General features: G+C 38.5%; 1 protein-coding gene across 2 annotated transcripts in view; it reads left to right on the forward strand.

The window, feature by feature from the left end:
- Positions 1-12,636, forward strand: part of KDM3A (lysine demethylase 3A) — a 31,322-nt gene that overhangs the window by 17,481 nt on the left and 1,205 nt on the right. For both annotated transcript variants that reach the window (XM_069796194.1, XM_009924042.2), the window contains 13 exons: positions 2,617-2,769; positions 3,000-3,095; positions 3,426-3,553; positions 5,319-5,505; positions 6,015-6,184; positions 6,983-7,219; positions 7,640-7,811; positions 8,766-8,856; positions 9,439-9,569; positions 10,399-10,518; positions 10,606-10,745; positions 12,187-12,363; positions 12,446-12,580. In XM_069796194.1, coding sequence (XP_069652295.1) covers positions 2,617-2,769; positions 3,000-3,095; positions 3,426-3,553; positions 5,319-5,505; positions 6,015-6,184; positions 6,983-7,219; positions 7,640-7,811; positions 8,766-8,856; positions 9,439-9,569; positions 10,399-10,518; positions 10,606-10,745; positions 12,187-12,363; positions 12,446-12,580 — 1,937 coding nt within the window. The remainder of the gene's footprint in view (positions 1-2,616; positions 2,770-2,999; positions 3,096-3,425; positions 3,554-5,318; positions 5,506-6,014; positions 6,185-6,982; positions 7,220-7,639; positions 7,812-8,765; positions 8,857-9,438; positions 9,570-10,398; positions 10,519-10,605; positions 10,746-12,186; positions 12,364-12,445; positions 12,581-12,636) is intronic.

Raw genomic sequence — 12,636 nt, forward strand, 5'->3', positions numbered from 1 at the left:
GTTGTTCTTGCATAATGGACCTAATGCTGCCTGTCAAGTCAGTAAAGAAATCTTCTTTTCTTCTACCTGAAACTTTCCAGTAGGACTGTTTCAAGTGATTATATGTACAGCCCTACTGGGAATAGACTGGAGAGGTGCTATTGGTGGGGTAACTGACTGTAGAGCTTCATCACTGCAACAGGGCAAACCTTGCATCCTTGAACACAGGGTTTTGGCCATATCAGAACCTTTCTGTAGGAAACATGAGCAGACGAATGGGGAAGGCTGTGATCTTGCATAATCACTTCTCAGAGTAGAATGACTCTTAAAACAATGTTTGTTTTTTGGATTATAAGTACATGACTGAGATGCAGTACAGTTTAGAATACTGTCTGCCCAATGTCTTCTGGAAATGGGTAGTATTGACATTCTATAAAGACTGTTATCAGTTTACCAGTCACTCCCAAGGTTTTGCACAGAAGAAAAAAACCTGAACAAGCTTGAATGCCCTTCAAAAGGGGAGGGAAGACTCGAGATGTTTCAGAAATGCTTGCTGTGAGGTCTTACCCTGGACTACTTGGAATCTGCAAGCTCTGCTTTTTGCTTGAACTGAAACATATTCAGGCCTGTGAAGCCAAAGTATCAATAGCCAGAGTGAGAGGTACAGACTGGAATACTGAAACACTTTCAGAAGGATGAAATTTTGAGTGGAATCCATGAAGCAAAGGGGAGATATCCTGTTTCTTAATAGCAGAGGATGCATCTCTTAGCATACTTACCAGAAACATTCTCTGCTTAAAAAAGACACGTGAGTTCTGGAGTTGGTTTGAAAGGAGCAAAATGTCATGAATTCCTCTTGGTTTTTGCCCTGTCTAGTGAGAGTAAGGGAACTCAATTTCATTAAAATGGAGGGTATTTTTAATGCTCTAGGTAGGAAAGAAGTAATTTACAGTCTACATACTCATTCTTCTTTGAACAGTTCAGTGAAAGAGTGCTCACTCAGTTGGCACAGGGTAAAGGTAGATTCTTCTGCCACCGTGATTTGAAGTTATGGTAAACTTTTTTTCTTGGCAGAGTTCAGTTGAAATGATGCCTTTTCATAAAAATTATGTCTCTGACAAACTGAACTTTTCCAAAATGTCAAAATATTGTGTTCAGATACTACTTTTTGGGGGATCGTTTATGTTTGAATATTTTTGCATTCCACAGTATGTCTTGGGGTCAGCCCTTCTCTCTTTTACTAGTGAGTCACCAGACTGGTAGGTACAGCCACAAGACAAAGAAGTATGAGGGGGGAAATTATTTGGGAGAGCTTCCTTAAAGAGAGTTCCTTAAAGGATTAGTAGAAAAGCATAAGTGAAATTATCCCTGTGTAGTAGAAGATTGACCAGTGTAGAAAGAACAGCTTGTGAGGTCACATTGTTCCTTGGCCACCAAGTGCCAAGAGGAGACAGGATCAAACTACAGAGAGGAAACAAAAGAATAGGAGGAATAGAAAGGGACAAAATTCAGAAAACTGAAATATGAAATGACATGCAAAAGATAAAAAAAGCCCTTTATCCTGTTTTGGGGAAATTGGAGGATTGGCCTAGAAAATGGTAAATATAGTACATGGTTTTTAAAAGACAGAGAAGAATGGAGCTGGTGATATTTAGACCTCTGTCTCCTGGAAGAATTTTGAAGCAAGTAGTCAAACAATTTTTACCTCCTACTTAAGAACAAATTGTGCCAAGCTATTCTAGGTTTTGTTCCATACATAGTTAATGGGCATTATACAGAAGAAAAGCAACAGATGTCTTGGATCCTGGTGTGGTTTTTTTAGCATATGTTAGGCCATGGTCTCTCATAACTTGCTTTTAAAATTAAGAAATGTTGTGGGCAGAAAAGTTTCAGAGAAGTTACAAGTGTGGAAGGAGGTAGGAGGAGGCAGATGTGTGCTTTTTGTCTAGTCTCGTTTTCTAACTGGCAATGCGATGAAATGAAGATCAGGCTAAAATAATCTGTACATAATGCAGCCCTGGAAGGGCTTGTAATTTTTTGGAAGACACTGCCAACATTTGAGATGTTTTGAGTGAACTGAAGAAGTGACTTGGGGTCAGGAATGGTGCAATAATAATGAGTACATAAGAAACCTGAACAGCAGTGGTCAGTTCTTCAGAGAAGAACTCACCATTCTGAGGATGTCTGAGTCTATAAATATATAGAAAAACTACTAAAAGGAAGAGAAGAACTATTTGTCCATTATGCTATTGAATTGAGAGCAAGGACAAGCTGGTTGTGCCAAGCTAGACATTAAGTTACTACTAGTAAGCTAAGCTTAATTTTTTTCTAGGTTAGCTGTGGAATTTCACTTATGAGAATGGTAGCAGTGCGCATGTTAACTTGGACAAATACACGTCAGGAGTAAGAGATGCACTTGGTGCTGTACAGGAGAAAGCAAAATGGTCTTCATTGCTTAGACACTGTTTTGGACCTATTTCTCTGAATATGTAACAGCAAAGGCTTTGTTTTGGAATTCCAATACAAAACCAAGTCTGAGTCTTATATCACTAAAGTGTTTCAATGTAGCTATACTTAAGATGCAAATATTTTGTTTTGTTTAGACTAACACTTTGACTAATCTGTCAATTACCACAGGACAGGTAGCCTGGAAGCGTGCAGTTCGTGGAGTTCGAGAAATGTGTGATGTCTGTGACACCACAATCTTCAACCTTCATTGGGTCTGCTCTAAGTGTGGCTTTGGCGTGTGTGTGGATTGTTACAGGATGAAGAAAAAAAGCTTACATGAAGGTGAGAATGCATATTGCTACTTTAAACAAAGGGGGGAGAGGGGAAAGAAAACCTGTATTTTGAACTTGGAAGTCAATAACAACCTTAAACAACAAGACAATAAGCCTTCCCAACAAAAAGGACATGTTGTAGACCTGTGGTTTGGTATACCAATAATAGTAAAATATGTAGCTTTCCAGAGGAGGATGAAAGATGTACTAATAAAACAATTAAATGGTTTTGTTTTACAGATGATGACTCAGATACTTTCTCCTGGTTTAAATGTGTGAAGGGGCAGGTACATGAACCAGAGAATCTAATGCCTACACAAATAATTCCCGGAAAAGGTATTTTAAATATCTGATTGCGATGAAAAAATGCTATAGGCTTTTGCTGTCTTTTGTATGTTGTTGATATCGTACTGAGTGAGGGGGTTTTTTTAGTAATAAAGTTAGTAAAAGCTTGGTATTTATTGTCCAAAGACTGGAACAGCCTGTGTACTTAATACTATTTTATTATCTTTGACCTTTACGAAGAAGTAGTAAAACGTCTTGTTTAATGAACTGTGTTCGTGTACTATTGTTTACCTGCATAGCATACACAATTTTTTAAAAAGTCTTATTGAATGCTGGATGTTCAAATTACATGTGAGCTCATTAATGACTCTTTTCCTTCAGCTCTCTACGATGTTGGTGATATTGTTCACTCTATAAGAACAAAATGGGGAATAAAGGCAAATTGCCCTTGTGCAAATAAGCAGTTCAAGGCGCTATCAAAGCCAACTCTAAAGGAGGATTCAAAACAGGTATTGCTACTGTCTTACACTTTGTCTGTGTAGTACAGGTTTGCCTCAGGCTACTACCCATATTGGAAGCCTATGTTAATTGACTTTGTAGGTATGCCAGTCCTGACTACTACTGATAACCTTACCATGTAGGTTTTTGTTCAAAATCTGTATACAGTATTCATCTTTCTGGTTCAGGTCTTTTTTAAGTTTTAGGGAAAATCTCATTGTGTCCCTTTTGACACACTGATGCCTCAGTAAGTGATCTATCCTTGAAAAATGCTCAGGATTTTTTAGAGCAAAAATAGGATTAGACTGAGAGAACCCTTAAGAGAACTGTCTTAAGTACAGACTAGTGGGAATGGTTGTAAAGTGTAGGCTATCCCTTGTGTCCTCGAGATGTAATACATGCAGCATCTAAAAGAATAAGTAGGGTGGAAGAGCACTAGAATTCATACAAGAGCTAAACATGAATAAAATTGAAGGCTAGAGTAGTATGGAGAAGCACTGACTTCTCTGGGAATCCTGATGGAATGTTTGCTGCTCATTATATTTAAAAAAAAAACAAAACCCAAACCAAAACCCAACCCCAAACAAACAAAATCCTGCCGTATGTTTATTTGTAGATGGATGTAGTATTTTTCTTTTAAAAATAGAGCACAAATTTATGGCTTAGTTTTGCAGCATCTTACAAGAAACCAGCTGAATTAAGTAATTTTAATTTTGTTGTATGCTTATTTATAAACTTATTTTGAGAATAAATGTGTTATCTCAAGTGTAAGTAGCAGGCTGAACTTGGTTTTGGTGTTGGTAATCAGTAGAAGAGACAAAAAATATTTTGGTGTGTTAAAAGCGAGGAAGATGTTTACATGATTCAAAAGTTAGCCTGCAGCTGACCTAGCTTCAGTCTTCTGTTTCAAAAGATTTCCTCTATGACCCTGGACAATCAGCCGCATTGAAATTTATCTATACGTCTCTTTCTGTAAAATTAGGTACTGCAGTGGTTGTATGAGGATAAGATTATTAAAGTTCGTAGCAATTTATGTTATGTCATGTTTGGAATCTTTACCAAGCATCAGCAGTCATTAAGAGATGAAATAAAGAACATAGCAATAGGCAGACACAGGTGCAGAATAACTTCTTGACTGGAAAGTATTTGAGCAGAGGGAAGAAATTTAGCCAGTCATGCAGGAATCCCAGGCCAAAGCAGTAGTTCTGGTTAGTCTATTACCTACAGTCTCCAAATGAGTAGGTAAATCGGCTGCATAGGAGATGTACAGTAGTCCTGTGCTCAGATTGTGCTGGCCAGGCCAGTGCTGCACTCATATGCAGGTGTACTTTAGACCTGTCAAGGTGAGCAGACTTTTGCCACTTTCTTAAGGTAAAAAATTTAGGAGTGCTATTTGTTTTACTCTACTGAACTAGACCTCCAGCGTAGCCCTGGTCTGAACATCAGCTATCACTAGAATTGTGAGAGTGCTGCTATTAAAATGCCATTTGGTTCCCTAGAAAATGCATCTGGGAACTTGGCTTTCTGTGCTTGTCATGAGGGGTAATGGAGTCTGTGGCCTGCTCTTAAAATCTGGAGATCCTGAATCCTCCTGGATTGTCATCTCTGGCTGATACTGAGATGCAATGCTGACCTCTTGTGGAGATCAGATATTTTTTGAAGGGCCGAACCATTTTTTTTTTGCAAAAGAATTAATTTGGACATGTTTATTGCTTGCTTCCCTTTTCTGGGTAGAGTGTGTTTGTGTCTAATCAAGTTCTCACGTTGTTTTTTCAGAACTTGGTACCTGGAGAGAGGACCAGCCTTCAACATAACAGCTTTGTCCTGAGCCCACAAGTCACTACACACGATCCTCCTCTAAAGTCAGCAATTGGAAGTAAACAAATGGCTTCAGTAAATACTTCTCCTTCATTAAGTTGGTTATCAAATCTAACAAGTGGAAACGTGAATAAAGAAAACAAAGGTATGTGCAGAACCACTGAAGAGTAAGCCCTTTGTGGCTGTTTGTCAGAAGACTATAGATCAGACCCAGCAATATCGTGCGTTGAGAATGATATAATCTGCCTGCTGGGATGGGCGTTCTATGCCTGTACTGCAAAACTGGTCCATGGCAATGACTTGGAGTAAAACCTGGCAGGGTTAGCATATATATATATATTTTTTTTTTTTTTTTTAAAGACTGGATTAATATCCCATAGATGCAAATATTCTTGAAAATTCAAATTGAGAATGCATTTACTTTAGAATGTGTGGTTTTAAAAAACTTCGGAGTATTGAAGAAAGTTAAGTGAAAGGAGTATTTCATCTGCATGTATTGAGAGATGATTTATACATAAAAGTACATATGTACATACATGTATGCATATGAAAGTATCTTGTTGTCTTTAAAAAAAACTCCAAAGCATATGTTTCTCATGATTCAGAGGATTAATCCTTGCTTCATTCTCAGATGTGCTCTTTTCTTCATTTCAGAGAAACTCCTCATACCTATTTCAAAGAATGAAAATAAACCTCTTCAGACACTCCCTAGTTTAGCTAAGCCTGCTGCAGCCCTGCAGACATTCAACAGTGCAATATTAACACCCGTGAGCAACAATAACACAGGTTTCTTGCGGAATCTCTTGAACTCTTCTGGAGGAAAGGTATATGAAAAATTTTGTTTTACAGGTTTGAGTTGATACTAGACTTAAACTACTGTTCTAAACCTGTGAACAACTACCATGAACATTAGTCACAGTAGGTAAAATTCTGTCTTCATTTGGGAAAAAAGACTTAATTCAGTTTCTATGTTGCAGTGCTCCAGTTAGTGCTTTCTAGAGGAGTAGCTTCGTGGTACTGCCGGCAAGTCTTACTTGGTGAGGGGTCAGGAACCAAGTGATAAAGCAGATTAAGTTACTTAGGCTAGTGTCTGGCAGGTGCAGTGATTGGCATGTCCATTAGACTCAAAAAAGAAGCATCAAGGAACTTACAGATGGAGGGAAAAAGATTCTGTGGTGGGTGACTGTGTTTCTCATACCTCATTTGCAGGCTGTTTCACTTCAGATGTTTCTGGGCTTTGTTTGCTCTTACAGATATGACTTCAAAATGGTGGGGTAAAATACTGTGCTTGAGAGTTCCTTGATGAAACTGCATTTCTGTTCTTGATATAAAGAAAGTCCTGTTCGTGCTGTATTTCATGGTTTTCTGCAGCACTGCTGAAATGTAAATCAGAGTAAAGTTGTTATGCCAGAATGCTGTAGACAAAGTGTCAGAAATGGCATTGGCATTTAATGATGGTGAGTTTCTAAACAGCAAAGTTCTGCAGATTTTTGTTTCTCTGCACAATTGTGAGCTCAAGTGAAAAACTTTGAAAGTGGCAAATATCTTCTTTAAAGTCTGTAGGTCAAGGCAACAGAAAAGTTCACCAACTTCTGGTTTTGTTCTTTCTCTCTTTTTATCAGTCAGACAATGGACTCAAAAGTACACCCAAAATCCTTGATGACATTTTTGCTTCCCTGGTGCAAAATAGAACCATTACAGATTTGCCTAAGAAACCTCAAGGATTGACTATAAAGCCTACAATAATGGGGTTTGATACACCTCACTACTGGTTATGTGATAACCGCTTGCTATGTCTTCAAGATCCCAACAATGAAAGTAATTGGAATGTCTTCAGGGAGTGCTGGAAGCAGGGACAGGTATTTAAGTTTTTCTGCTTTTTTCCATTTTCTGTTCATGTACTTTGCCATTTAATTGAAGTGCAGGTACAAACTTACTGCAATGATAATAAGCAACACTAAACCTTCATAAAATGTACTACGTGAACAGTGTTAGATCCTTGGATAAAAGGGTGTATGTTTTACTATTTGAAATCAGTTTCTAAACACACTGCTGAATTTATGGCTCTCTATAAAAAGCTGCCTTATAGCTTGAAATAAAGAATGATCAGATGCATGGCATAATTCTGGTAAGGCAGGCTGAGCATTTATTTTAGGAAATAGAGCGTTCGCAAAGTGCCTTTGTTCGAATGTTCAGTACGTTTTATGCATTACCCTATTCTGGTTGGAATTAGAATTTTTGGTGTTTAATAATTCTTCTGAATGTATTCTTCTTCATAGCCTGTAATGGTGTCAGGAGTGCACCACAAATTAAATGCAGACCTCTGGAGACCTGAGTCCTTTAGGAAGGAATTTGGCCAGCAGGAAGTAGATCTGGTTAACTGCAGGACCAATGAAATCATTACTGGAGCTACTGTAGGGGATTTTTGGGATGGATTTGAAGATATTTCAAGTAAGTAGTGTGAATTTTTGTTCCAATAGGCAAAATATTCAGCAGCAATAATTTTGCCCTAGCACCAACTTGTCATCATTAAGCAGCGTAAAAGACATTCCAGGCTTTTCCTTCATCCCGGACAGTGTGTCTGCAGCGTATTCTCACTGTGTATGCTTGTGAGATGGTGGACTGGATAGAAACTGTCAGCCCTATGGAGTACTCTCCTACAGGAGTATGTTTGGCTGCCTTTAGTCTTTTGGGGAAGCATTCTGAGAAAGTTTGGGATCCTCCCTAGCAAGTAGATTCACCTGTCAGCTTTTTTGACCAGTTGAGTGAAACATAAGAGCATGTGTAGTGTTGGTGCTCACACAGTAATTGGGTTCTACTGTTTTAACTTGCAGGTGCCTTTTGTTCCTAAGGAACAAAAGTTATTTTGTATAAAAATGGGTATAGGGGAGGTGAGCATGAGGTTTGGCATTGTTTTCACTTCTAGGTGAAAACAAACTTTTTCTAGGAGAAATAGTACTTGCCATGGCATCTGGAGTTCTACTTCATTTTTTTGTGTGATGTAAACTTACAGAATTTGGTACTTGGGGCAAGAAGAGTTGGGAGCAGGAAGGCTCACTAACACCTTTCTTTTCTGTTACTTGATCTTTGAAAAGATCTGGCTTTATCATCAGCTACTCTAGGCTCAAACACAAAACAGTTGCCTGAGCTAAATTGTAGGAAGTGCTTGGGCAGGGGAGCTGGTGAAGGTTACTTGTCTAGTCTGAATTCTTACGTCATAACACGTTTGTCACAGCAGTAATACCCAACTGTGGTGTCAGATGAACTTGTATGTCTTCGGTTCTACATAAATAGTTTTGGAATGAACATGATTTTAAACTACAATAAGTATTTCTTTGTCTTGATTCTTTGGATTTTGAGTTGTACAACTGTTAAAAACTAAGACTTGTTAATATTTGACAATAGGTCGCCTGAGAACAGAAGAAGGAGAGCCAATGGTGTTGAAGCTTAAAGACTGGCCTCCAGGAGAAGACTTCAGAGATATGATGCCTTCTCGGTATGAATTTACAAAGAAACTGTTCATCATTTGTGTGGTACACCCCCAAAATAATGGAATATAGAAATACTGTTATGTTTTGACACCTGCTTCAGCTTTGAGAAGCAGTTGGTCACGTGTGAACCATTTTGTTTCTCAGAGATGCCTGACATAGCTGGAAATGCTAAGCAAGTTTTATGATGAATTTTTATGTAGTTCATTGTATTTATTGTCAAGTAAAGTGAGTACCTAAAATTGCAAAGGATTGGTTAAACTTCTGGAAGCCTCCTAAAAGCCTGAGTCATTTTGGAATCTTAAGTTCAGTTGAAGCTTATTTTTTGCTGAACTTTAAGTATTCTGACTTACTCGATTTGATATTAGTTAAGATGATTACAGAAGGAAATAACATTACTCCAGAGCAGTTAAATTTGTTTATCTGCTATATTCCTGTGCCTTGCTTGGTTTTTTTCGTTTTCATGGTGTCCAGTAAACCCCCTGGGGAAAGGAGTACAGTTTCTTGACTGGAGAAAGTTTTTGTTGCAGTCTATTTTAGTCTGCTTTTTTCATCAGTTCCTAATGTTAAATTGTGCTGTATTACTTTAGGTTTGATGATTTGATGAAAAATATTCCATTGCCAGAATACACTAGGAGAGGCGGCAAGCTCAACCTTGCCTCTCGACTTCCTAACTATTTTGTACGACCAGATTTGGGCCCAAAGATGTACAATGCGTACGGTAAGGAATTTTTCACTCTAAAGGTCACATTGACCACATGTTCAAATTAAAATTTACTGTAAATTAAATGAATCCTTGCTGTTGTAGACAATTTGATTAATCCCATTGATCTGAAAGCCTAACTTTGGCTCACTTACAGGTATTAGTGATGTCCAGAGCATTATATGATGTTATTAAATGTGTTTTGTCCAAGTGGTTTCAAGCCAATAATATTTGTTCCCAGTCTTCTCAACTTGTTCCACATGTGTACACATAGCCTCTCTTTCCTATAGCTGGGAACATGTATTTGTTGTTTTGCTACTTTTGGCTGTATCACTTCTGTTACTTCTCCTTTTTGGGCTGTATCATTTAGTTTTTAATCTCTTCTGGAGCAGTTCTTTCCATGGCTAGTTCATCTGCTGTCACTCAAAAGGCATTTAAAACTAAGTGTGATCATGGCCAGCAAAGAGATCGTGGCTAGTAAATACTGTAGGAGCTGCCTTTTAGAGTGAAAAAGAGACTTTCTGAGAATACTTTGTTCTAAACTACTATAGAAACCTTTTAGTAGGCCTTAAATGTGACTTTGATATGTCATACAGGCTAGGTATAGATGTGGATCGATGTGTCAGCCTGTAAACTGATTGCTTGGGAAGACACAAACAAGATGGGGCAAGGTCCTGGATATAAAATATATTGCTGTACTGGAATCATTTGCTGATAAAAGTAAAAACTCTCTGGTCCCTTCAGATAGTGCTGCTGAGAGTGGCATAAGTTTTTTTGTTTGTTTGTTTTTTGTTTTTGTTTTTTTATCTTACTAATGTACCTGCTATTCTTTTTTTTCTTCCTCCAGGCTTAATAACACCAGAGGATAGAAAATATGGCACAACAAACCTCCATTTAGATGTGTCTGATGCAGCTAATGTTATGGTTTATGTGGGTATCCCCAAAGGCCAGGCTGATCAAGAAGAAGGTAAAGTCTGTCTTGTGTTCTGGGGGATTATTTCTGTGGTTGGTGGGAAGGTCCTTTAGTGTAACTGCTTGTATTTATTCTCAACAGAAGTGCTTAAAACCATACAAGATGGTGATTCTGATGAATTGACAATTAAGCGTTTTACTGAAAGTAGAGAAAAACCTGGAGCTCTGTGGCACATTTATGCTGCTAAAGATACAGAGAAGATCCGTGAATTCCTTAAAAAGGTAAGCCGTTAATCTTAAAAAAAACCTGATCTTCTGTCTATGTGGGCTTGCAAATATGTATCCTTGGACTTTTCTCTGCCTTCCTATCCCAGTTGTTCTGGAAACAAATGTACTTGTGTTGTGTCCCAGACAAAACTACTCATGTGCCATGAATCTTGTAGGATCTGAGAAGGGTAGCAAGTTGAAGGTTGAAGTTATCCTGTATGTAGATACACTACTTTTGCCCACACTTCTTACAGCACAAGTAATGGTGTTATGTAATGAACAAAAAAATAGCTGGTTTAGATTTAAGCAAAACCACAGTTTAATCTTAAACTAGATCCTTCTTAAAAAGTTCTTGGGAAATGTCAGAGCAATATGTGGTACATAAAGTTCTTTCTCGTTCTCTTCCTTTTCCTGCTTTTTTTTTTTCCCATACCTTTATGAGGTTTGGATTAAGGGAAAAGAACAAGTTATTTTGGGTGATGTTTTCATGGGAGTTAAAGGTTTAGTAGAGATGTGACACTACATCCAAAAGGGCTTGTTTCAGTACTTAAATTCTCCACAAATGGTCCAGAGTTCTTGGTGGTCTTAATTCTGGAACTTCTTTGGTGCTCTAAAAGTGGAAAGAGCTAATATGTTGATGTTTAAAAGGATAAATGGGATGATCTGAACAACTCTTGGCTTTGTCAGCCTGACTAGTGTCTTGGGCAGAAGCTTAGGCTACAGCAGATTTGTTTAGTATTAACCAAGAACAAATCTTATACTTGATAAAACATGATACTGAATTTGATAGGCATTGGCATTTTGAGTTTTGGCAGCTTGTCTTGGAGTAGAACCAAGCTGTTTATCTCCTCCCAAATGAGTTTTTGGGCTATACAGTCCTGGGTGTAAATGATTGCCACAGCAAATTGGATTTATACTGGAAGGTTTTGCAGAAATTCTCTCCCCACAGCCCTCAAATTTCTCTTCGAAAGTGCTTGTTGTGCCTCCCAGCGTTGTATTTCTTGTATCTAGTTCACATCCTCTGTTTTGTTCAGTGAGCACACTGACTAATGCTGGCCTCAGGGCAGACACCTGCTGAATTCCACACTCGGTAGTTTCTTCCAGTTACAGGCTATAGCAGTGTAAGAGTATTGATCCTGTATATGACAGTGGTCCCCACTGTGAACCCATGTGAGTCACTTAAACCCTTCTGTTTCTTCTTCCTGTAAATTGGGTTTACTTGCATTTCCTATATCTACCTTTGCAATGTGACTGTGAAGCAAGAGGGACTGAGAAATTATGAAGCCTTGACAAACTAAGGACTGAGTAAGAATCTAAACCTTTCATTGTATACTCTTCCACCTGAACACACCGTGCAAATCACCCTGGCATGCGTGCATACAGAGTACCACAGATACACCTTAATCATCCAGTAAGACTGGTATATTATAATACCTGTTGTCTTGTGACTTTCCAGGTTGCGGAAGAACAAGGTCAAGAAAACCCTGTAGATCACGATCCCATTCATGATCAGAGTTGGTACTTGGACCGACCACTAAGAAAACGCCTTCACCAAGAGTATGGAGTTCAAGGCTGGGCTATTGTACAGTTTCTAGGAGATGTAGTTTTCATTCCAGCAGGAGCTCCACACCAGGCAAGGACCAGGGACACAGTTACAGCCTGACCCCTTGGGCAGACTTCAGAGCACATGGCTAATGCTTGTTTCTTCTCTCCAGGTTCATAATTTGTACAGTTGTATTAAAGTTGCAGAAGACTTTGTATCCCCAGAGCATGTCAAACACTGCTTCTGGCTCACTCAGGAATTTAGATATCTGTCGCATACGCATACGAACCATGAAGATAAATTGCAGGTAACTTACCAATGCTCAAGATGAACCCTGCCCCTCTTAAGCCTTTCAGAAAACCC

This window comes from Haliaeetus albicilla, chromosome 1, assembly GCF_947461875.1.
Source record: "Haliaeetus albicilla chromosome 1, bHalAlb1.1, whole genome shotgun sequence".
NCBI lineage: Eukaryota > Metazoa > Chordata > Aves > Accipitriformes > Accipitridae > Haliaeetus > Haliaeetus albicilla.